At 47.8% G+C, this 26,083-nt stretch overlaps 2 protein-coding genes across 2 annotated transcripts in view; both read right to left on the bottom strand.

The window, feature by feature from the left end:
• Positions 1-3,987: 3,987 nt before the first annotated feature.
• On the bottom strand, positions 3,988-4,721 carry LOC119399039 (uncharacterized). Its single transcript, XM_049417511.1, has 2 exons — positions 4,368-4,721; positions 3,988-4,212 (listed from the first exon to the last, which is right to left on the bottom strand). The coding sequence occupies exons 1-2, from the start codon at positions 4,593-4,595 to the stop codon at positions 3,988-3,990; spliced, it is 453 nt and encodes a 150-aa protein (XP_049273468.1). The 5' UTR covers positions 4,596-4,721.
• Positions 4,722-6,833: 2,112 nt separating this feature from the next.
• LOC119399038 (lysosomal alpha-glucosidase) overlaps positions 6,834-26,083 on the bottom strand; it is a 37,750-nt gene continuing 18,500 nt past the window's right edge. Inside the window, exons 10-21 of the mRNA XM_037665854.2 lie at positions 24,926-25,042; positions 23,143-23,262; positions 22,214-22,422; positions 21,329-21,462; positions 18,618-18,781; positions 15,449-15,597; positions 14,239-14,323; positions 13,037-13,239; positions 11,076-11,170; positions 8,930-8,979; positions 8,120-8,263; positions 6,834-7,097 (exon numbers count right to left, since the gene is read on the bottom strand). Of these exons, the coding sequence (XP_037521782.1) occupies positions 6,834-7,097; positions 8,120-8,263; positions 8,930-8,979; positions 11,076-11,170; positions 13,037-13,239; positions 14,239-14,323; positions 15,449-15,597; positions 18,618-18,781; positions 21,329-21,462; positions 22,214-22,422; positions 23,143-23,262; positions 24,926-25,042 (1,734 nt within the window). The remainder of the gene's footprint in view (positions 7,098-8,119; positions 8,264-8,929; positions 8,980-11,075; positions 11,171-13,036; positions 13,240-14,238; positions 14,324-15,448; positions 15,598-18,617; positions 18,782-21,328; positions 21,463-22,213; positions 22,423-23,142; positions 23,263-24,925; positions 25,043-26,083) is intronic.

Below are 26,083 nucleotides of genomic sequence, written 5' to 3'. Positions count from 1 at the left end.
CTCATATATGCGAATAAAAAAAGAAGAAAAAAGTGAGGCGTTGTTGTGGGGCTCGAAAGGCGAGAGTGAAGTCGCTATGATCGTTGCAGTGGCGAAAGGGCATTGAAAATCGTATCGATCAGCAGGACAAAAAAAAAACTTCAACCCCCCAACTACACGCCCTATCTGTTACTGCAGCGGCTACGTGGAGGAGCATTCATCTATGCAATAGCCGCTTAAAACATCGCCCACCCTTCGTAAATCAGTCACAACGACAGTAATTTATTTCACAACTCACAGAAAAGTTGCATCAAAAGAAGCTCCGTGTGTTGCGCACCGTAACTTTGACTTTTCTTGCGCGCAAAACAGCAACGCGCGCTAGCTGCGCCCAGCAATCCGCCGGAAAGTTTCAGGTGACGCTGCGAGCCGCGCCGCCTGTCGGCGGCGACATGAAGTGCGTCACGCTCCGCCGCTCAGTGAGCGCACTACAAACTTCTAGAACACTGTGGCTGTGGCGATTGCAAAACGCAAGATGATTGATTTTCGTCCAGGCAAGAAGGAATCAGAAGTGTGTTTTATGGTTGGGACATAGGTCATGAAGAATAGCGCAAGTGCCGGCATAACCCAGCTTTGAACGACTGCGTGTATGTGTGAAGTCAATCGTTTAATTTCGTGTGAATATATGGACTATTAATTTACAGTATTTCATAACAGCGGCGTCACTCAGGAAGGGGGGGGGGGGGTAGAATGCATGACCGACCCCCCTCCCCTCCCACACTATCGGCCAAAAATATTAACGATGACGCACCGACAGAAGCAATAGGGTGTATCAACGTTTTTAGATTACTTCAGTTGGCAAAGAGCGCGGCCTTCCAGTGGCACGGGGCGGCTTGCCGCGATCGCCAACAAGGCGGGGGCGCTGCGGTCGCGTTAGGATTGGTCTCGGCGCGTCGTCTGCTACTGCGCTACTGATTGAAAGGGGCCGACAAGCGGCTACCACAAGGGTTAACTCGATGTGGTAGTCGCTCTCATTTCACTTGGCTTGAGTGAAACGCGCGGTTTTGGTTGTATCTCAGCATTATAACAAGAAACAGAGCCTAAGACAGGGCATGAAAAAAAAAAATAAGTTAAAGTTAAGGCAAACACTGCACGGTACACTTCCTTCATTCTTTTTCCCGTTGTAACCGGCTTTAATTTTTTGCCTGTATATACGCAAAACATTTTAGGCTCCCGTAAGGCTGAATCATATCCCAACCTCGACTGAACACTTATTACGCCAGCTGCTGAAAGCCTTACCAAATCAAAAAGCCAGAAAAACACGTCTTGTCATTTTCATTCGATTTCGTGAAACAGAATGCAACAGGTACATTATTTGCAGTTACGTATTTACGGGTTGTGTGCGAATGTTCGAAAATTTCAATATTCAAATGGAACAGTGCCTTCTTCGATTCTACCATCGAATCGAATAACAGTCATTTGTAATGACTGTTATTCACATCACACATCGCTGTGCCGTGTCCACTTCTCGTCTTCGTCTCTGTTTTTTGCGCTGTTAGCCACGATTAATCTGCACCAACTCTCCCAGTATTCCATCCCACTTAATATCATGTGTAAGCCCGAATATTTAAAAATGTCAACCGCAACGAAGTAATGCGAAAATTGGCGCAAAAGAACGATAACTGTCATTCCTGTAAGGCATATTAGAGGCATAAAAGGCGACAGCTCATGTATAAGGCACGCTACCTTGCTTGGGGAGCACGCCTTTACTAACAAGGAGCATTCGCGCTTTCTGAACAGTCATGTGAATACGTCTACTTATTCCCTCCAGTTGCTTCCCTCACTCAACTCCTACTGTGAAAGGGCTCCAATTTTTAAATTTTTTGTTTAGTTGCCTTCATTCACTGACCAAAAGAAAACAAGTCATCATTCCAGTGCCTGCAAATGCTGTGTACCTATAGCATGCGCCCATTCTAATACGTATCGACCTTCTTTTACAGCAAAACGGGCGAAACCTAAATTTTCAACATGAATTTTCGGCAATGTATATATTTTCATGTATTCATGTACCCACTCGCACGGGCCGTGAAGAACTTGCAGTATACTTAAAAAAAAGAAAAAAATATCTAATACACTTCTATCTGACACCGTCCTAACCGACCTTTATTTCTGGGATTACTCCTCATGTAATGTCCGGTTTTGAAACCTTTGAAAATAAATAAGTAAATAAATAAATAAATAAATAAATAAATACAAAACATATGAATACGAGGACGTGAACATCAATTTGTATACATTCGTTCTAAGAACGGCTGTTTCAGATTCATGACTTGTTCAAAAAGTATATCATATTCACTTCTATTCGCTTCTGTCACTATTCGATTCGGCCTCAGAAATCACTATAAGCGCATCCCTATACAATCGGAAAGCTGCTTATGTTGACGGAACTGCACGGGAAGCCTTCGCATTAGCTTTAATTAATTTTTTGCTGATGCGACCTTCAGACCTTAGGGTTTTGCAAGCGTCTTTGGCAGCAAAATGCATCCTGAACACTATGTATGAGTGAAGAACATCTGCAGTAGAGGTCCGCCTTGGTGGTGCAGTGGTTACGGTGCTCGACTTCTGACCCGAAGGTCGTGGGTTCGATCCTAGCCGCGGCGGTCGCCTTTCGATGGATGTGCTAGAGGACCGTGTACTGTGCGATATCAGTGCACGTTAAACACCCAATGGTCTAAATTTCCGGAGGCAGTAGAACGGCGTGCTTCATAATCATATCGATCGTGGTTTTGGCACGTAGATACCCCAGATATTATTGCAGCAGTGGTGTTCTTGTGAACCGGACATTCGACACTTGTCACATCACAGTCCCGAAGTGCGCCAAGAAGGGCTCAAAAAGTGTCGAAACAGACACGGTTCATTTGCAGCTCAACTGAAAACTTGGTTTCAATGCCTCTAAACATACAGAAAAGCTCCCATGAAGAAATGTCGCGGTACGGGACTGCCACAGCCGAAGCATACCCCGAACAGCTCGCGGCGCGCTGAGCTGACAGTTCGCGGTATGCACGGTCACTGCAAAGAGCTCATGCCTTGGTGGAACGCGTGAAACGTCAGAATATGAGTGATTAACGCGCGAGCACAAACCAACAACGCAGCAAAAGAACGCGGCTGAAGCACGGGTCGCCCTTCGTACTGCATCTCAACCGATCTCAACGCTACGCCAGCGCCACCTCTCGCGACGGCGACAAAACCTGGCCGCCTCTCGAAGCTAGTTTGCAAACTGAAATAGTCTAAAAACGTTGGGGTGTATGCACGACAGGCATCGACAGCGACATGCAGGCAAGTCTCACTGTGCACTCTGGGTAATCCGCCATTTTGAAGCAATAACAAGCAGACCAAAGCAGGCAACGTTTGTGGACTGGTCGTCGATGTGTGGTCGCAGTCGGTCTCCGGGCGTGCGGTTTGGCATCTCTGTGCAAAAATGCAACATTGTTTTGCGGCAAAATGACGCACGATCAAATGGATTATGCAGCGACGCTGTGCGTCAAAGACCAGGCGCGCTACAGTGAGAAAGTTGCCCTGTGTGGTGTGGACCCCTTTGAGCTTTGGGAAAGCGACTGAGTAGGAGACATCAACCTGTGGCCGCGAATCGACGCCGCAGACATAAGCGAGTTCCTTGTTTTGAGGACCAGCTTCCTTACCCGCCAGCAACCAAAGGCTTAAAAAGGATTAGAAGGCCACAATTTTGTGATCAGCGGTTGGATGCGCGAGCCATCGGTTAAGGAAGTTTCCTCAGACTCCGTGATTCTCAAAACAAAGGTACGTTAAAGTGTTTTATTCTTCTAGCGGTATACAATGTTATCTTTTTGCCCAGGTCAACCACTCGCAGAGCCTCAACAGGCCACCTGTGGATTCATGGGCCCTGTGCAAGTGCGACGGTGAAGTCGTTGCCGCGCACTGTACGTGCATGGCCGGGAACGGCGATGCGTGCTCCCATGTCGCGGCACTGCTTTTTTACGTAGAGTACGGCGTGCGCGTGCGACAGGAGCGTTCGCGCACGGACAGCGCCAACTCGTGGCTGCCGACGCACATCAGGAAATTGGATGCCAGGCCTAGTATCGCTGAAATGGATTTCGCGTCGTCGACGATGGAAAAACGACGATTAGGTGCCGATGCCAGTGCAGCTCGTGAGCCGAAAAGCCCTTGCAGAGCCAGCAGCACCCACTGGAGACTGTGGCCCTGCGAAACAGAGTACACCAACGCTCTGCTCAAAGCAATGCCTGCATCCGCGGTGCCCAAAATAACACTTTTACAATGACAGGAACTGGCAGCGCTTTAAAATAGGTAACGTAGGTGCGAGACTTGCATACCCGATAAAAAGTGTCGGCACACACTTTGTACTTCTGCGGATTATCGGCGACACCCTTCCTGTTGAGGCGGGCGATCCACTCGCGCTGCCGGCGTTGCGACAGCTGCCTCGTCTTGCCGCATTCATGAACCCGCACCTTTGGAATCTTGAAAAACCGGAAGTTGCTGAGGTTCTGACTGTTCTGCTTAGCCTTCTCTTTCTCGGCTTTGGTGTACGTACGGCTTTTGCAGCCTACAACGGCGCAGTAAACCATGACAGCTATCGACTGGTCATACACGCTGCTTTGCTCGTCTGCTTGTTATTGCTTCAAAATGGCGGATTACCCAGAGTGCACAGCGAGACTTGCCTGCATGTCGCTGTCGATGCCGGTCGTGCATACACCCTATTGTCGTAGTACTGCATGCTCGAATGGAAGGGGCCATACGACACTTTTTCAGCACGATCAGAAACGCTGCCGATCGGTAGTCGAGGCTCCTGAGAACACGCGAGCCAAACATTATAGCGCAGCACGTGGCCTGGAATTTACAATTAATTCTCATAGTCAGCTAGAAATTGCTCCCACTTTTCTCGACAAATGATGCCATAAACCAAACGACCGCGCCATAAACCTAAAGTCAACGGCCATTGGCTCATCTGAGCATCGCGAGCTGAATAGTTACCGTGGCCGCCGCGGAATGCCGCCACGTTCCCGCGCACTAGCTCGCGACCACATTGAAAGTACGTCGCGCGTTCGAAGATAAAAGAAAGCAAAGTGCTCAATGCCATGACGAACAGACATAGCTTCTTGCCACCTATTTGCCATCCCTCCCCTGCGTAGCTTTCAGCGCGCTCGCTAGTACTAAAGGAGAGAGGAAGCGCTTGAAACGTGCGACGAATCCTTGTAACTCTGCTCGTACTTGACACGTGCTACGTGACGCCAGAAAGGCAGAAAAAGAGTGTTCCACACTCGCCGCCATGGCTGCGATTGGCGCTGACTAACACTCCAAGGTTTAAATGCACATATATACCCCATAAAGTGTACGGGAGGATGACCGCCGCCGTAGCTCAGTGGTAGAGCATCGGACGCGTTATTCGATCGAAGGTCGCAGGTTCGGTCCCTGTCGACGGCAAGTTGTCTTTTCGTCCACTTCACTTTCTTCACATTTATATTCTAAATACCACAGATAACACCCCCTATACTTTCCTTGGCGTTATTGTCTGTTAGTTCTCATTAATATTGTGTCTAACAAAGAAAACGAGGCCTTAAGAGTCATCTTCTTTCCTTCATATATATATATATATATATATATATATTACAAACTACACTAATTCCAATTTCCAAACCCGCGTTCTTCAGTTGCATTTCATGTAATCAGAGTACAGATCAGGCCCGTAGCCAGAGGGGAGACCCTATAGGGGCCCTCCCCCCCCCCCCCCCGCCGAAATATTGGTGAAGTAGGTGTTTTTACCAAAAATAAATAATGAAAATAGGTGTTTTTCTCAAATGGTCGAGGTCTTCAGCAAGTGCCCCCCCCCCCCCCCCGAAAAAAATGCCTGGCTACGGGCCTGGTACAGATGTATAGACATCATACTCTCTTCGCCCCATTGCAGATACAACTTCTTATACAGATATGTGACAGCTGAAGTAACTTGAGAAGGCCGCGTACCAGGTCGTCTCTATAAAGCGCTTTTCTTATGCATATAGGGAAAAAAAATTCAGGAGCCCTTCCCCAATAGGGAAAATTGGGGGCAAGCGAAGCTTGGCGTGTGCGCGCCTGACGTACCACTTCTCTTTCTTTCGCATTGCGCAAATATGCTCCCTCCCGACAATGGGCGTCGGCAGGATTTTGTCTCGGGTGGGGGGGGGGGGGGCTAACCCGTGTTGCATATATCGCAGTGGGAGAGCGCTTCCGTGGCTTGTGTAAGGGGGGGGGGGGGGGGGGGGGGGGGGGCAAGTACGCCTGTTGCACCTACCTGCCGACGCCCATGCTCCTGACTGCACCCTTCCTCCATGCCAAGAATTGGTCCGTCATCCGTGTACTTGGCAGCGCAACACTTCAGTTGCCAGAGGCTACAACGCGGCGATCATGCGTTCGTATCCAGGCAACAATGAAATGCGGCAACGTGAAGTGACAAGTGACCGCGATAAAAAGATCAGGTTGCCATGAAGGGCTGATCGCCGACAAGCCCACGATTTAGATATCAATTACTGGAAAACGGGGCATACAAGATACGCACATGACTGGCGCACCTTCGAGGGCCGTATTTCTGTACGCTCGCCAGCGCCCAGTTTTTTTCTTTTTCCATTCTTTTTTTGCGGTCACACCTAGAACGCCGACAACACTTGTGAGGCAATACAAGCTTCGCTTGAAAAAAGAAAAAAAAACACACCTCAGCGGGCTGTAGCCATTCATTGCGTGAAACCAGACCACAGGTTGTGCTTCTATTCTTCCAACAGTCTTTAATACATAGTGGACACAACTGTACACAAATTAAATATGACGAAAAACGTTCACTTCATTTGCGTGCATGCGTCGTTCCCGCTCATGTTCCGTGACAGCGCCACATCGCAGGCGGGCTTCAGAGACTTATTGGAGAAGGCGCCATACACCAGCGCCTGAGGAGATGAGTCGTTCGAAATGGAGGCTCCAGTGATTGAACCTGCAGCGATACGGGCGTTGTCGGTCCTCGGATGCGAGTCAGCGGGCGCTCTCTTCCTGTGGAGGACAATCATGCTTGTCTTGTTCAGGGGCAGTTCCATGTCCGTCATCACGGTCTGCGCGAAACGGGATGGAGGACGAAGTTCTTTGATCAACGCTATCGCATAGTAGTCGATACTTACTAATCACAGGGGCCCCGAATCGCTTTCGCAAGTGATCGTCGAATGACCTCAGTATCGGAGTTCATTGTCTCGCGAATCGATCGCCGCGAAAATTTTCCCAATCCTTCAAGAACGAGCGAAGATAGAGGAATTTGTCGCATGCTTTGAGCGCTTTCTCTCTCCTTTCGTCCCAGATAGCGCGATAGAATCTATAAAAGGGGAGATGACAAAGGGGGAAAGAAGCTACGTCAGCGCGCGTCATGACGTTGAGCGTGTGTCATGAAACGCGATCGCTCACCTTTTCTTCTCTGCCTTCCTCTTTTTTTTTTACTTCTCCGCCAATCAAGCACGCCCCACCTCCTTTCCACTCTTCAGGTTATGAGGGAAACGGTTTCTACGCTTATAAACATTGCTGATTTAAAGAACCCCACTTAATCTGAAACTTGTTGGCGTTGAAAGCAGCACACGTGCTTTGAAAAAGACACCACGAATATATTTAGCGGGCGTGCACGTATTAAGTCGAAAGCCTTATATTAGTAATCAAACGCGAAAATTGACCGTTGGCGTCAAAACGAGTGTTGCAAAAAAACATCGCCTGATGACGTCCCCACATGCCGTCATCATGACGCCACACATCTCCACAATTTGTGACGTCATAACGACATCACACATCTCCGCAATTTGTGACGTCATCATGACGTCACACACCGTGACGTCACATGGTGACGTAATAACATGACACCATCGCTTGGCCAAGGGTGGGCCGATCACGGACGCAGTGCAAAACCAGGTCAAGTGCAGAAAGCATGCAATGCCTCCGATCCTGGACGCAGTGCAAAACCACGTTAGGTGCAGAAAGCTATCAGAGGGGACCGGGGGAGGATCGATACATTGAGTGAGAAGAAAAAGGAGAAGATGACTTTCACCTTCGAGTAGTCTTAGACGAATGCATAAGGAACCCTCCGAGGTTTGTTTACCTGATTCAGCTGAATGGTGTGGCTGATCGGTGAGCCATCCATGGTCACCAGCTCCAGAGGATGCGAGGGCAGACCGACGATCCTCACCTCTCGCACTGGACGGCACGGGAAATCAGTGTGGCGGGGTACCACCAACAGTGTGTCCTAAGATTTAAGGTGAATATAACAAAAGGGGTAAGGGCACTGGGCGCTAAGGTTGTACGGATACTTGAGTAAAAGCCGAACTATGTTTAAAATACGAAATGTATAAACTTTGTATCTATACAAGTCGGTGTGATCGTTGCGACAGCTTACCCGCTGCGGTGATCTAGTGGTTATGGTGCTCGACTGCTGACCCGAAGGTCGCGGGATCGAATTCCGGCCGCCGCATTTTCGGTGGAGGCGCGAAAATGCCTGAGGCATGTGTACCTATATTTAGGTGCACGATAAAGAACCGCAGGTGGCCGAAATTTCTGGATGTCGTGGTTTTGGGGCGTAAAACCCAACAATTATTATCGTCGCGACAGTTTCATTGTCTCGTGTCCACTGGTGTATGGGCTTGGAAGAGTGTTGGAGCTAAAACCATCTGCTACACCCGGTATCTTCACAATATAGAGTCCGTATGTCAATCAGTAAATAGGGAAGAACCTTTAAAGTTCTTCCCCATTTACGGTCAACACAGTTTCAGCTTTTCCGTACAGAGGCGTTGGTATCAACGGAACAGCGGAAAGCAGAACAGATCAAAGCCAGCATCAAGGGCCATAACAAACAACACGTGTACAGGAGTGTCTGGGATGCTTATAGGGATAAGAGCCGTTATCAAACTCTTACCTTGTTAAAGATAATGTCCGCCAGCCCGTAAGCTCCGGTCTCGTAGGAGCCTGCACAAAATTTCCGAGAGTAAACTATAAGTTCACAAGACTCAGTACTCCTGCAGCACAACATGAAACACCAGTGAAATCCAACTTTCTGAGTTTATAAGGTGAGCTACGTATAATCCTTTGTTCGAATGTTTTTATGCAAGAAACCACCCTTGGAAGGGTGGTTTCTTGTTGGAAACATTGCGTACATGTATTGTAAATGTCCTCATGTTGCTTCTTTTATTGCGAAAGCAATTGTATGGATACTCGAGACGCGTTTTTGCCGTCGCCGTGATGTTCCACATAAAGTCCAAATCGATAATGTCGCCCCGCACGTCGTATGTTCTATGTGCGCGTGAAAGCCTGCGAAGGCTGCAAACGGGCGAGACTCAAGCAGAGATGAAACGCGCCAGCCAGCTCCGTCTGGCGAAGGAGCATGAAGGGGTGCCGGTGGGGGGGGGCTGCGTCTCTTAGGCAGCAACTGCGAACTCTGATCAAAAGGGCGGGGTCGCGCGCGCTATGTCTACGGAGATCAATAGACGCCCCATACCTTTGTACGTTCTGTTCTCTCATCGCTTGCATCGTGTTCAATCGACAGACAGCACGAAGACCGCTTCGATCACTGGAGCGGCCGTATTTTCTTACGCCAGCGTTTTGTAGATTTACGCGAGGTCGAATCCTAAAGAATAGTTTGCTGCTAGCCTTAGTTCGTGTAACATTGCAATTTGTTGCTATTGCATTCATTGTTTCGCCCTCGCAGCGATACTGTTGACTTTTTTCTGCGCGTGATCTGCGTGTACTGGTTACATCAAAGCCCCAATTTCGATGTTACTGAACACACTCTGCTGCCAAGTCCTCAAGCGTAGCTCGGCTGGTTGCCTTCCTTGACGGTGGAGCATCGGTTTTCCTTCTGCGGCAGCACTCCAGAACTTTTAAGCTGCACTAGTGATCTGTAGACTTGCAATTTTGCTATACACAGTCCTTTCTCAGGCTCACTGCGGTTCTGTATACCACATCGTTCAAAAACTGGTGGCACATGTACGGAGGGAACGATTTCTAATAGGAGTGACTCCAGTGAAACTACGGGGTTGACTCTAGGGCTCATTCTGGGAGACCATTCAATGGGGAACACCATAGAGCAAGAAAAGAAAACAAGGAGGGGGGGTCACGTAACTCCGCTAGCCTCGGCAAACCAACCACCTCTGATGCCCCCCCCCCTCCCCCCCCAGGCCGCGGTGCCTCCTGGGTAGGATTAGGCCCCAACAGCGCCCTACGCAGACGCAACCAAAGCGATCAGACCAATAGCAGCGTTTGCCTATCACGTCACGAGGGCCTATTTATCCCTTAAATTGAGCTGTACAAGAAACTATATTGAGCGCCTCTTGTGTTACTGCCCGTCTTGCGCAAACGAGCTGCTTCACCTCCGTACTGCTCTACATCACCTGGACGAAAACGTTCTCACGGTCGAGAAGACAGTGGGACCATGGGACTGCTCCGCCCAGTTCTGAAAGGCAACTAAAGCGCTGCTGAGATTTCTTAAGGATACCGGAATGATTCACCGCCTGTGATACCAAACGCGTCACCGCTGTTAAGTCGGCTGCAGCAATGACTTTTATCTCCTGTCTAACTTTCCTTTCCCCTTCCCCAGTGCAGGGTAGCTAGTGCCCAGCCCTGGTTAACCACCCTGCCTTTCTTTTTCTTCCTCCTCCCCTCTTTTATGAATATAGTGGGATACAACTTAATAAGTCCGGAGACGCCCCGCCCAGATGACGTTAGCGCTATACAGCCGATCGCCTCCGCGACTAAATAAATACTAGCCCCGCCCATGCATTCGGCAATGTTCTCCGAAGGCGTGGTCACCGGACGTCCTGCTCATGGCGTCAGTCTGGAGTGAGCGCCCATTGGTGCAGGCTTGTGTGCATCCGCCTTTGAAGAGGAATTGCCGCGGACTTGTGTACGACTCTATAGGCTTCAAGAGTGTCACGTGACGCTCTCTCCTAGTTTTTTTTCCTTCCTCTATGGGGACCATTCCACCAAAGGGACGCTCCTGAGGGTTTCAACTCTGAAGAGGAATGTGGTCCAGAGCCAGATGCAAGAACAGCGCATGCTTATCTCACCTGCAGAGACGCCGTCGTCGCAGTAGACACTTCCCTTGGCCTGATGTTGCTCGTCCAAGGCGACGCGAAGCGAATACTCCGGGCTTTGGCCGTCACTGAGTAAAAACAAGGGCCGAGAAGCATTACTGGCGAATGCGAAATCGGCTGAAGCGTACGAGGCATAAAGGAGCGTGATTTCTAAGATGGCGGCGAAAGATAAGTACTGTTGCGATCGCTGAGGCCACTTGGAGAAGCGTAAAACGTGTCCCACCTCGGGCTACGGTAAAACGTGTGGTTCAGACGGCGCCGCATGGTACCAGACATAACAGTTAACGCTCCATATAATGAAGTCCGCAAAATCGGCAATTTACTTCGTTGTATAGAACTTCGTTAAATTAAAATTCGACCTTTTTAAGCAAGGTATAGTTACCGAAGGCTTCTTTGTTATATTGGAATCACGAATAAGCACGGTTCGTTATATTGAGGTAGAACTATATCCACGGAGTTGTGAAAGTTGAAATACTTTGTTATATCGAGAATTTCGTTATATTGAAGTCAGATATATCGAGGTTTAGCTGTTGTGAAGGAAACATACGAAACGAAAGTGATTTCATTCGTACGGCCATTTTGGCACGTCTTCGAGACAGGCATCAACGTCCACGAAGTCTTCAGTTGCGACTTCTCATAAAAAAGAATAAAGCGGAAGTTCTTGAGAGCACGCGAAGTAGACGTGCAAGCATCCACGTATGTATTAAGGCGAAAGCCTTAGATGCTTCGTAAAACGCGAGAAGTGACCATCAGCGGCGTCAGCGTCAACACGAATGATGCAAAAAATCGTCATGTAAATGACGCCACAGATAGCAAAAGTTGTGATGTCATCAACCCATAAATTAGCTGGTGATGCACGTATATTCTTGGCTGACAAAGTACCGACCGCACCGATTTAAGGAGGTGCTTGACCGGGAAGGAACAGCGCACGACGCAAAACAAAGGAACGATTCTACAGGACCACCGCAGCCATCGAATTGTTGCTTCCTTATGCGTCTTGTCTCCAGGGCGCTGTTCGACACTTTAAAGGGGCCCTGCAACAATTTTTCAGCGTGGTCAGAAAACGCTGCCGATCGGTAGTCGATGCTGCTGCGAACACGCGAGCCAGACATTATAGAGCCGCACGAGGCCTGTAATTTACAATTAGTTCTCAAAGTCTGCTAAAAATCGTTCCCTCTTCTCTCGACAAATGATGCCATAAACCCAAATGACCGCGCCATTAAGCGAAAGTCCATGGCCAGTGGCTGGCTTGAGCATCCTGAGCTGCATAGTTGCCGTGGCTGCCGCGGGATGCCGCCGCGTGCCCGCGCTCGCGATCACACTGAAAGTAAGCCGCGCGTTCAAAGAAAAAAAGAAAAGGAAGTGCTCAAGGTTATGACGCGCGCTGACGAAGGGACTCATCATCTTGACCTCTTGTCATCCCCCTCCCTGCGTAGCTTTCTGCGTGCTCGCTAGTACGAAAGGAGAGAGAAAGCGCTTGAAGCGCGCAACAAATCCCTGTAAGCCCGCCAGTACTTGACGGATTCTAAAAATTTTTGCGGCAGTCAGTTCTTGAGGCAATAAGCTCTTGTAATGAAGCCATTCGACGATAACTAGGAAAAGTGTTGCACGACCCCTTTAAGATGAACTGTCACCGACTCGCCCAACTTGCAACTTTACTGACCAAGAAGTAGTTCTGTAAGTATTCTTTGGAAGAACATGGAGGCTCGGTCATTCAAACACCAGCAACCATCAAGCAATTTCCCCGCGGTATGTAATTTATAAACAATTAGGCCAGCAGTTAAGCCGCCGGTGCATCGTTTACAGCAGGCTCGCATATCGGCTCTGAGATACGCAACGAGGGCGACGCTTTGTCTCGGAGGCCACTACCGCTACATGGACTCTGAGGACCACAAACACTGTGAAGCGTATCGTCGTTGCACACACGTCCTCACCGTACGAAGGCGGGCGGCGTGGCGGACACGGGAAGTACGTGTCCTCCGCGGAGCAGCAGCGACACGCGGCGAGAACCGCGCCGCTGCAGAGTGTGGCTGCCACCTCCGGCTTCCGAGATCGGCGGCGGGTACGGCACGCCGGAGTTCATCTCGAAGTCGTACCACACGCCCTCAGGAATGTGGGCGCGCCGAACCTGCTCGTTCTGCGTTAATAAGAGAAATCACTTTAGAGAGAACAAAATATTAAGACGAAAGCCTTGGATGCTTCATGAAGCGCGAAAATTGACCGTCGGCGTCACCAACACGAGTGATGCGAAAAACCATCATAACGTGACGACGTCATCATATGACGTCACCATGATGCCACATAGTTTCAAAATTTGTGACGTCGTCATGGTGTCACAGTGACGTCACATAACGTGATGTCACACGATGACGCCACCACATGACATCGCCGCTTGGTCAAAGGTGGGCCGATCACGGAGGCAATGCAAAGCCATGTCAGGTTGAGAAAGCTTTCGCAGGGGGGGGGGGATTAATACATCGACTGAGAGGCAAAAGATGGCAGATGGCCTTCGATTTCGAAACGTCTTAGGCGAATGAATAAGGGACCATGTGAGTTTCCTTTGGAAGCTTTACTGTCGTTGATGTCACGATCACAGATTCATTATTAAAAGACAAAATGATGGTCGAAGCTTGATTTCTAAGTTTCGCACCGAAATCCCTGCGCATGAATGTCAGCGTGACGTCACGGATTTCAGACAGTTCTTTCGCATTTTGGCCACATTGGCTCAACTAAATTTCCTGAAACCTGGCATGTCGATTCTCTGGCTCCTTCTAAAGACTATATACTTCATATTTACCGATTAAGGACTACGTGGGCCCTAGCAGTCGCCGTCAAGGTCTATGACATCGCGTCGATCGGTGCGGGAACGTCAAGGTGGCTTCGCCGCCTGCATCCTCTTTTCGCGCGCACCGAGCATCTTTCGCGGCAAGAGTGGTGCCCTTGGTAATATTGCGAAAGGGTGACTCACTAACAGAAGAAAAATCCTTTTTTTGTCTTCATATAGTGTCCCTTTAAGCCTTCCCAACGCCTCCCCAGGGGAGGCGCTGACATCCCTCGTCGTAAGCGCACATGAACTGCGGAGCGGTTCCGGAAGAGGAAACCGCTTTGTCGCAGCCGCTAATCAACGACTACTCACCGGTGCCAGGAAGGGAATTATCATCAGCGCTGGCCCCCAGAGAAATTGATCGCTGATGTTCCTTGTCGCCGTGTCGTCCGGAAATCTAATAATAATAATAATAATAATAATAATAATAATAATAATAATAATAATAATAATAATAATAATAATAATAATAATAATAATAATAATAAACGGGTGCAGAACGCGTGCAACACGCGATTAGCGCCGTTTACGAAACCATGGCTGAGCGTGACTTAGAATACAGGGGCGGCGCCAGGTTACTTCCTTTCTGAGGCAGGTACAATGACAGTGGGAGGAAGGTACAATGATAGGCAGTTACAATGACATTGGATGGCAGGAGGACATTCTTCTACACCCATTCACCTCCATTCATGCGTGCACACATCGAATTGTTCTATCCAGCCATATCCATCGACCCAATGACTGCCTTCCTGTCGACGTCTCGATCGCACTGTCACATTGCACATGTTGCACAGGAGGAGGACGGAGAGTGCAGTCGATGAACCGCGATGTATAAATACGCGCGCATGCCTACACAACGAGCGTCCTAAGCAACAATGACCGGTGAAGGTGGTCAGAAGAACGCAAACAAAAATCGACGCTCCCTTTAGTTAACGCCGGGGAGAGCACAGACAAAAGTGTATGCTCTCGCGAAAAAGCCATTAAGTTAAATGACTTTTGGTGCCATTGGTTATGGCCTTCTGACCACTCGAACTCTTTGAACAGGGGCGTAGCCAGAAATTTGTTTTTTTCTTTCTTTTTTGGAGGGGGGGTGGGGTGGAGGGGTTTATCGTAATTTATGTTCGTGCATAGGTTTTATGTATGCGTGTGCACATACACATGAAAAATTGAAAAATTTCGGGCAATGTTTCAGCCGCCCAGCCCCCTGGCTGTGGCTATAGCTCAGTAGCGTAGCCAGAACTTTCTTTCGGGGGGGGGGGGGAGGGGGGGAGGGAGGGCTCAAAAATACTTTATGCATGTTCTTACGTGCGTTTGTATGTATGCGTGTAATTGTACATATACACATGCCGAATTCAAAAATTTTCGGGAGGGTTTTTGAACACCTACCCACCCTACTGGCTACGACAGTGGCTAGAGCTATAGAATGTACGTCCTGCGGCCCCGTGAAGTATACGTTCGCGTGTCCATACAGCTTTTGGAGCGATGACCGTGATCGATAGAAGGCAAACGGTAAAACACTCACTCGACAAACAGCGGTCTCATGACGGTGTCACCAGCGACGTGGCTTCGATGGAACAGGTAGTACAGGTAGGGACGCAGCATGAGCCGAATGTCCAGCATGTCCGACGTTTCGGACAGGAAGGCGTTAGAGAACGCCGACGGCTGCAGCAGCTGGGGAAGTGTAACATTCGTCTTCAGTAATTGGGTTGTTTAACGTCCCAAAGCTACGATATGATTCCGAGGGACGCCGTAATTGAGGGCTCCGAAAATTTTGACTAACCGGTGTTCTATAACGTGCACGGTGCACCTAAATCTAGTTACCTCTAGCTTTTAAGTGCAACCTTCGTCGGTGTACGCGTGCCGCCCATTATTAATTTATTCATTGAAAAATACATGCCCGAAGGCATTGAGTAAGCGGGGTTACGATGAAATCGGGAGTAAACTTGTAAGGAACATTGTTACAATGCAAGTGAATAATGGCAACCAAGAAAAATACAGCGCAACAAAATTAACAATGCAATACGTTAGCGAAATTCAACAGCACGTACGACCAGGGTGTCGGAACGAAATGTTTTTCGTTTCGGTTTTAGTTTCGTTCCACCGCAAAAAGTTCCGTTCCGTTTCTGTTACGGAACGAAAAAAAAAAATGTTCCGTAACGGTTCGTAACGGTTTTTTTTATGGAAAAATTTGAAGTTAAGGTAATCATAACTAACATTGCATTTGTGATGTAGTTACTTGCCCTGCTCTTAGGAAAGTGGGACAAGGGTAAAATACGTTCTTCAGAGGAGCGGAAGTGACTGTACCACGAATTTCTACCAACTAGCATAAACCAGTATTAATTTCAAAGTCATAGTATTTATTTTCTCAAAAGACAAATACGAATTTTTTAGTGGGCTCAGTGCTTTGTGTCAAGGGAGTGACAGAAGCAGCATCTCAGAAGTAGCACGTCAGTCAGTGTACACTCTGATGTGCAAGACCGCTGTTCCGATAAAGAGATCGCCAGGCCTGCGCGACACTCGCAGCACAGTCACAACGAAAGCTGGAAGAGTGGACTTTGTATAGCCCATTGCAGAGTCTCTTGGGGCAACTAGTACAAGTACACATGCAAGGTACCCGCTACGCGATACATCATCGCAATTCTTCTGAAGTAGAGAAGTTCCCATTATGCCATTTTTGTCATTCTTCGGAGTCTCGTGGGACACGCTACACATCTGTAAGGCATTATGTGCACTTTGCGCTGTGACTGATGATGATAAAGAATTATGGCTGAGCACTTTGCAGTGGGTGGGAAGCAGTGTGGCGGAATGGGCGCCTCCATTTCATTTCAATTCCATTGCGGAGAATTAGAACTTGCCGCAATTCCATTCCTTTCAATTCCTCGGAATGAAAAAACTTAGCCCATTCGCACTCCGGGAATGGCCGGGCAGTTTAATTCCATCAATGTAATTCCTCCACGTAAGAAAGGCATCTTGACTGTTTTATTGAGTTAGGAATGAACGCCCCATAAAGCTGATGTCATCAGATGCATTAAGAACTGCAATAGTACGCAAAACAGGTTACCAAGGTCGAGGGATAGTAGCTTGGTTAGATATCTCGTGCAGTACAACCACCCTACTAATTCCCATAGGGGCAGTTCTCCCGCTACCTATAGTATTTGCATGGTCAGCATGCTTGAACGAATGGTGGTGTTTTAATATTGTTTATGCTTAAATGTGTTAATGCTAAAATGACGACGTAGCGTATTTTTAGGCTGACAAAAGTAGTATGCAAGAAGACTAAGCAGTTTTGCCACGCGTATGGAGCGGTTGTGAATATGCAGAAAAATAAGATTTGGTTAATGGTGAATAAGACCCTCTAGATCTGCTGGTATTAGTTGGAACAGTGCACCGCTCGGGCACCTTGTGCCTTTGTATTGAATACGGAACACTGGGCCGAACTGCTCGTCAGTACTCACGCTTGTCAAGCGCTCCTCGCAAGCATAGAAGCACCAGCGTGGCACTGTGGTGGAAGATCCTACTGCCACGCAGAGGGCGCGGGTTGAAATGCCATCCGATCCTAGAAATTTGTTTCTCATTCATTGTTTTTATATCACGCGATAGCGGTCACGGACACCGGCGGCGGTGGACAACTATGGCGCCAAAATCAGCTGTTGTGATCTCGTAACAGCTTTCACTGTAACAAACTTCAGCGCCGACAATGCCCTCTATACGCTTGCCTGCGTGACAGGGGCGCAAAAATCCACTTGCGTTAACATAAACATCTCTGGTTGCCACTGTTTTCGTTTTTCGCACAATTTCAACATATCTTTGCTTTGGAATTCCTGCCTGAGGTACGCGCTAATACCGTACCCTGAGATATGCTCACATTGCACGGGCTCAGTTGCTCCGGATTTCGAAGTTTTCTCGTGAACCGAAAAACGATTGAAAAAATTTTGTTTTCACTCCGGAACGAAATAATAGATAAAGTTTCGGTTACGTTTTCGTTCCGGCCCAAAATATCGTTTTTTTCGTTTTTCGTTTTCGGTTTTTGTTCCGTTTCAACACCCTGCGTACAACAGCAGATTACCGCACGGTAAGGAAAAGAAAACCCAACACTCCGTAGTAGTGTTGCGTTTTACACGCGTAGTATCACGTAGAAAAAGACTACACTCTAAGAAAATATCGAGTAAAAAGGGCGTCTTTTTGTCCCACAACAATAATCGTCATTTATTTTGCCTTCCTTTCCTTGCACTATCGCCGCGCGCCCGGCACTTTCTGGTCGCGAACGACATGCGCGCTATCACCGTGACATAGCATTCCTGGTAGGAAAGTGGCCAGCGCCGAGTTTTCAAGAAAGGAAACGCAAGCAAGCCAGATGACGATTATTGTTGTGGGACAAAAAGACGCCCTTTTTACTCGATCTTTTCTTAGAGTGTAGGAGGGAGCGTCACGTGACAGTCTTGAAGTGTAGCCATAAAAAACTCACGTCCTAGTCACGTGGAAGGCAAGTGTTACTATTGGTGGGTACGCTTCGGTTGAATCTGCTGTGGGCGCTGCGGAGGCCTAATCTTACCCAGGAGGCACAGCGCACGGTGTCCCGGAGAGCCGGAGGGGAGGCCTCAGAGGAGTCTGGCTTGCCGAAGCTAGCGGAATCATGCGACGCTTCCTCCTAGTATGTTTCCTTCCCTCATATATACTGCAAGCACACTCACGAAAATCTCGGCTTTGCTCAGCTGCAGCAATGGGTAAAAGACGGCCAGCGAGAACCACGTGACACACAGTTCTTCGTCCGCGGTGGACACCATCTTGAATTCAGCGCCACCGCAGACTTCGGCGCCGCTCAGCGGCATCCCCAGCAAGCTTGCAGTCAGCAACACTGAAACGGCAAACATATGTAAGGGAAAGTGAATGGGAGGAGGGCTCCAGTCGGAACGCAGGGGAAAGGAGAAAAAAGAAACATTGTGGCCGGCTATCACTTCATAAAATTTGCCAAGGTTTATTGCAGAAGACTAAAATCAAGTGACAGATGCGGACATTATTTAGGTTGTGAAAGTTTCTTTCTTTTTTTCTCAGTGAGTTGTTGAAAATCTCTCTACCTGTGAAAGCGAAACTATAGAGCAGGGGTCTCAAACTCACCTCAGCAAGCGAGCAGCAGCATAGCAGCAGTCACGAAACTTAGTCTCCCACAAGCACCGGGACAGTGAAGTAGGTTGGAGCGGGGAATGTGTGTGGCGGGGGCGGGGGACCAAATATTAGCTAAAGTTGTCATTTGAAGGAAGGCCTATATGGGTCATTCCTGGAGGGAATTCGTCGTCAGGTTTCGAGAAACATTTCGATACCGATCTCCAGAAGTACTGAAATCTTGACGCCGATTCTGAAATGTCGAGCTTTAACAGCGCAGGTGTTTAAGCTCGAAGTTAGGCCGTGCAGCGTGAACAAAAAACTATAATCATCATGAGCAGCCTGTACCTTATAAAGTCCGTTGCTCGGCCGGCGTGCGCTCTATTCGTCCTCTTCTTCATCTTCTTAAGACCTTGCTATTTAAGGCCAAGCTAATTAGGCAATGTTATTTAGGCCTCACTAATTAAGTCAACGCTAATTAATGCAACATTAATTGGTACTTTGTTAATTATGATCATTCTAAATAAACCCAAGCTCATTAGATACATTGGTAGGTGATAGCGAGCTAATTAATAACATACTAATTAGTCGCTACATTCACGTAGCCACGACGACACTTCGCCAAGCAATATAGTTGTACGCTCCACGTGGCATACTTAGCGACGACCTAGTCGAGCTTGTAGAAGCCGACAGAAGCTAGGTCGGCCACAAGCTCCGCTGTCAGTCCAGTCACTGGTGCAAGCTGCCAGCATTTATTTATTTAATAATTTTCTTGCTCCACGGTTATCTTTCGACACATGATGACCGCATGCGGTGCCTGACGAAATGCTTCGGACCTGTCACGTGTGTGGCTCATGAACTTACTTATTAAGAAGAAGAAATATATGGGACCAAGACAGTCCCGTGTGGGCCGAGCAGCCTGCGAGAGGTCCGCGGGCCGCGTGTTTAAGACCCCTGCTGTAAAGTTTGCAGCTGTAACTCTGCCTGAAAAACGCTGCACATAGTAATACGTAAACTAAGCAGACAAACTCGGCGCATTGCACTAAAATACGTCACTATAATTCGTGAGCGGGACTTCTAAATAAAAGCTCGCTCTCTCTCTTCGTAGAGAGAGAGAGAGAGAGAGTCCGACTTCCAAATTCGAGAATTTAATATAACTTTAGTCTCTTAGGTGCCGACACCACGATATCATTATGAAGATCTGTAGTGGGGAGACTCGAGAGTTATTTTTCAATTTACACAAAGACATCAATCCACCTCGTAACACTTGGCTCAAAGCGAAAAAAGCCGCGTAAGCTGCGACTCACTGACTGCATCGCATACAATCGGTTCCCACAATTCTTGGAATCTGCCGCATTTTTTCATTGTCGTGCTTTGCTTACTTTGTTAAAACATGCACCATACAGGAGAGGGTAGGCTAATGCTGGTACAGGTAGCTTTAATTGTGCCAGTGAATTCAATTTGAGATGGTCAAAAATTATCCTCATATGGTAGCAAATACCATTTGCTACCATCTGAGAATAGTATTTGCTACCATCTGAGTGGTAGCAGATACCATTTGCTACCACTACACCTTGTGCAAAGCTGGGGTTACGAATTTTTCCGCCAAAGGTTGTTTTCTGGACTAGTGTTTGAGTTGCTCTTCGTTCACTGAACTGGTAGTAAAACCATGTGCTGGTAAACATAAAATGCGTACCACCTTTTCTCGGCACTTTTATAGGCAGGCATGTCGAAGGGTACACATTTGTATACAACCAAGAAATTACCCTTCTTTTTATTGGCGAGCAAGTATGTGCGAAATCATTCACTGACTGACTGTGTCAGGATTGCAATTGTATTCGCAGTAGCATTTTTGGGTTCTAAAAACTAGTCGCTACGCGGTTTAAGACTGTTTAACTTGCCACAGCTTAAGCGGTCGCTTCACTTGTTCATCAACACAACATATTCTGCACATACAAATCCGTTTGAGGGATATATTCTCCTATATGTTTGACTTGTCATTGGCCCGTGATACGAATTTTAAAAGCCTGAAATGAAAAAGAAGTGAGCATAAATAGCCTCTTGTGAAATAGCTGCCAGACAGGACAGCCAACATTCCGTTGTCAATAGACGGGAACCTAATCCAAGCTCTTAAAAATATCCCGGGCCGGCGCAAGGGGAAGGGGGGGGGCGGTCGAGCCCCATAGCCCGCCGCCGTACTCACCGCCTATGCACCAAGGCATCCTGAAGCATTATAAGCACTTACCAAATTGAATGCTTTGTATAGGCAGGGTTTTTCTTCTCTCTCGTGTGGTTAACTCACTGGGAATGCTTTGGCGCAGATCTTCCCACGTGGGACGGAGACCGTGGATCACGTGACCGGCGTACTTGCCGATGCCCGAGTAACTCGATCGGCTCATGACGAATGGCCTCACTCCCGAGGTTTTGGCGAGAACTCTGCGCAAGTGGTCAATTCATTGACTGATCGATCTTAGCGACTGAAAAAGCAGTTCCACTTACTCACTGATCAACATGCTGACTAGCCTTAACTGACTTACAAGCTGAGTTGACTTTCGCTCACTAACTAACTAACTAACTAACTAACTAACTAACTAACTAACTAACTAACTAACTAACTAACTAACTAACTAACTAACTAACTAACTAACTAACTAACTAACTAACTAACTAACTAACTAACTAACTAACTAACTAACTAACTAAAGCGGCTGTCTATCTTAGTTGACTTTCACTAACTGGCTGACTAGATGTTTTGACTTTCACTAACAAACTGACTGGCTGACTAGCTATGTTGACTTTCACTAACTGGCTGACTGGCCTTTACTTTCCCTGACTGACTAAGTGACTGGGTGACTAGCTGTGTTGACTTTCACTGACTGGCTGTCTAGATGTCTTGACTTTTGCTAACCGACTGACTGACTAGCTGGGCTGACTTTCACTAACTGGCTGACTATAGATGTCTTGACATTCACTGACTAACTAGCTGTGTTGACTGTTACCTACTGACCTACTGGGTGACTGAATGAATTGATTTACAGAGTAAAAGACTGACTGAAGTGATTGACTGACTAACTGACTCAATGAGCTTACTGTGAGGTTCTACCATAAAAAACAATGTACACTGCACCATATGAGAAAAAGCGTTACAAGCTGAACGATATTCCCGTATACGAACGACAGCGCTCACGTGTAGGCCGCCTGCGCCTGCAGGTAGGGAATGGCATTGTGCGCCACCAGATGGGGCCCCATTGCCAGATGTTGGGACATGCATAGCGTGCGAGTGTGCAGGGGTCCTTCGGACAGCAGTGTCCTGGGTGTGTATGGTATCACGTCCCAACCGTCCATTGCGCAGCCGCCAGGTGGCCATACGTTCAACAGAGTCGGTTCGTTGCGGTCCTGGGCATCGATGCACTTATTGGTCAAGTAACTGATGGACTCGTTGGACCCACTAAGGAACATAGAAGTTCAGGGCAAGATGGAAGCTTGAAGGAATGAAAAATTCTGGAACATTCCAGAATTCTTTGGAACCAAACGTGTCCCCAAGCGGTCTTCTCTTCTTCAAAGTTGCAACTGTCTCCCTTAGCGCGTGCATGTGTATGCTCCGTACCCTCTCCCCCAACCAGCAGTGGGTGAGGGTAAGAATCATACACATACACGCGCTATGGTAGGCAGTTGTAGCCTTCAAGAAGACAAGATCGCTTGTCAACACGTTTGGCTCCAGCGATTCCTCGTGTTAAAGAATTTTTTTAGCTCATTGAACTCCCTGAATTACCGGAATGGATGACTCACCGACTTACTTACTTCATTGGCTGGATGACTGATTGGACTGATTCACTGGAAAGTCTGACGCACTGATTGACCTGACTGAATGACTGAGCGAATGGCTGACTGGCTGGCTGCCTGAACTTATTCACTGGACTGAGTGGCTGAGTGTGCTGCTACACCTTGGAAACGTTGAGATACGGGCTAGTCGTTGTACCCTTCGATAGCACTATCTAAATCTCACTGTAACGATTGAGTTGTCTGCCACTTATTTCTGAAATGCGCTCATCGTCGAGGCTCGGTGAACTGTGCAATTAAATGCTAATACTGCAGTCAGAAGAACAGTCAGCTCACCAACCACAGGCCGTCGAACGGAGTTCTGGGGTAAATTTGAGCGAAGACTTTGCTGAGGTAAATGTCGTATCGCGGCACTGCGAAGTCCAATACGAAGCTCGTGATGTTCGTTTCCAACACCTGTAAAAAGAAAAAAAAAGCTTAAACAAGGAACAACCATCATGAAAGATTTAAAGTAAGGCTTGCGGACGCGTACACAAAAGAAGAGAACCATTGAACCCAAACGCCGCTGTTTCTGTTGTAATTAAAGAATGAAAATCCGAGTACATTGAGAAAATGTAAAGCGACAAAGGTGGCAGTGCGGAACGAAAGCGCATGAAGTCTATATGATAACCGAGCAGTTGTTGCGGCGGAACAAGCCGATCGATCCCAGCGAACGAGACCGAAACATATAGAATTCGTAGGGGCTTGCTTCTATAAACGTGAAATCAAAATAAACGAATAGGGAAACTTATATTTGCGAGGCATGAGTCGTCTCTCTGGGGCCCTCGAGCCTGAACACAGGCAAAATCTTCGTCATAATACAAAAGGCGAAAGAAAAGAACCGAATACACAGTACAAACAGGGCCAAAAACAACAGGCAACGTTATGTCAAGCAGTTAGGAAACAACACTAAAGTTGAATATGCGTTGATTTCTCTACAGATCTCAGGCAATGTTCAGGCCGACTCCTCCAGTCGGCAGTTTAAAGGAAATAGACAGTCCACGCAACGTGTTTATTTCGTGAAGCTTACGGATTGCATATGTACATCGAATGAAGTCATGCTAGTTTTCGTTGACAATACCGGTATATGTTCGTAAGATTTGCGAAGCGAATAGAAATAAGGCAATACATGCGCTACAACTTTTTTCAAACTGCAATTTCTGTAGAAAAGATCTACACAAAGGCGTGTCCATGAAGCAGTGTCATCAGAAAAATTAATAGTGATGGCCTACAGAGCCTGTGTAGATGTTAATCTACGAACACTATGCAATAACACGTATTCGTTATTCTTTCTTATCACCACAAGTTCAGGCCTTACAAAATACATTTTGATACAGTATGACTCGTTGACGGATTGAACAAATACTGCTTTACTTACTGGATTTTCCGAATAAGAAAAGGAAATTGACGACCACCCGCATGTATCACAAAGCCACCCGTCTGTACCACGAATCGACACGGATTTCTCTTTCTCTAGAAAAATTCTTATGGATTTCCTAGTGGCTTCGCGCTTGAAACGGGTTTTCGTCAATTTTCCTTTCTTAACCCTTCCGCCATCTTGTGGGATTCCACAGAACTGATCTGCAATGCTACGTGTCCTTGTGCTTCGAGTTGCCGATGAATTCGAACTCGCGCTGCCGATTGCCAGCTTCCTGGTTCGCTCAGTTGGTAGAGCGACCACCCCGGAAAGACGTTGGTCCGGAGTTCGACCCACGGACCAGGAAAAGCTTTTCGGCAACTAAAAAGCTTTCTTTCTGAGAAATCTGTATGGATTTCCTTGCCCTTCGTGCTATAAATGGGTGGCTGTTAAATTCTCTTTCTCGACCCTTCCGCCGCGTAGTGGGATTCGGCACAACTCATTGGCAAGAATTTTCAGAATCCCTGGCTGCCAGCTTGGCTGACTAAAAAGGGACTTCCGACAAGCCATCGCTGCAGACTATAGTGACTAGCTGTACGCCTTCGTTCTTATACCGAATGAACGCTGGTAAGTCTCATGAACACTAAAGACTAGCTGTGCCAGAGTCCTTCAAAGGCTGTGCGGATTCATTTTCTTTAATGACTGCAGCGTTGCGACTCTCACCTCATCCTCGAGCACCTCCTGCGCCTGGTTGACGAGGAGGAGCCCCAAGTACTGGGCCTCGGCCACCGCTATGTGGCACGCTGTGGTTGGCGAGGGTCTCTCGCTCAGCGTTGGAACCTGAAAAGCGTCGGTCAAGGTTGTCATTGTTGTCGCAGTTTTCATCCATTCTTCATGTCCCGCACCAGTGACTCAAAGTTAAATGGGGTCGTGAACCATCCCTCTGGCATGGATGGTGGGGAAACACATCCTGCGGATACCACACACTGCTACGAACAGCTCTGCCAAATTTTGCAGTCGTGCACGGCAAAGAGAGTTTAGGAGCGGAGCGCGAAGTTGCCATTTTCTGAGACGCCCTCTCTTCATACAGAGGACTGCGCTCACCCTCTTCGGGGCTGCCGTCGCCTGCTGTTTGACGTCGAACAGCAGGTGGCATGCTATTGGCCAGTAGCCGGCATAAATCAAGGGCGGCGTTTGGATCAGGTGCGCTTGTTGCCATGGGGTGCCGCCACCTGCCGACGCCGTGCTCAATAGTCCGCTAACATTACATAGTGAGCCCCACTCGCAACAGCGGGAATCGCAATAGCAGTGAGCGATTACGTTTAATCACATGTGTTGAAGGTCATAACTTTCTTCCCCCGTGCTATCCCTCCCAATGTATAGCTTCCGGCGCGCTCGCCGTGATGAGAGAAAGAAAATGCTTAAGACATACGACAAGACCCCGTAAACTCCGCTCTTTCTCGACGAATTCTAGAAGTTGTGGCGGCAATCGAACCGTGAGGCAATAATTTCCGATACTGAGGTCATTCGAAGATTACTTGGAAAATATTTCACGACCTGTTTAAATGTATGACCCCGCCTCAAGAACAAATTAGTCAAAATTGCGTCATTAGCGTTCACACGTAGCTTGTGTACGCGTGAAGTGAAAATAAAGGAGAAAGGCGAATATTATCGCAACAAGCACCTCGGAACGACTGTATGCGTGTTAACACGGTCATCGTTGAATCGTGGACGCAGCTCGAGCGCTACTGCTGGTGAAGAGTGCGAGAATTTCATATAATTTTTGAGACTATTCATGTAAACTTGCATACTGCAGAACACGAATAGCTTCTCCGTAATTTATGTAGCTGCATTATACGTTTGCTGCCAACCAAGTGTACA

Source organism: Rhipicephalus sanguineus, chromosome 7 (genome assembly GCF_013339695.2).
Source record: "Rhipicephalus sanguineus isolate Rsan-2018 chromosome 7, BIME_Rsan_1.4, whole genome shotgun sequence".
NCBI classification, from domain to species: Eukaryota; Metazoa; Arthropoda; class Arachnida; order Ixodida; family Ixodidae; genus Rhipicephalus; species Rhipicephalus sanguineus.
Note: the sequence above shows the minus strand (reverse complement) of the source record. Positions and strands in the feature narration are given on the sequence as shown.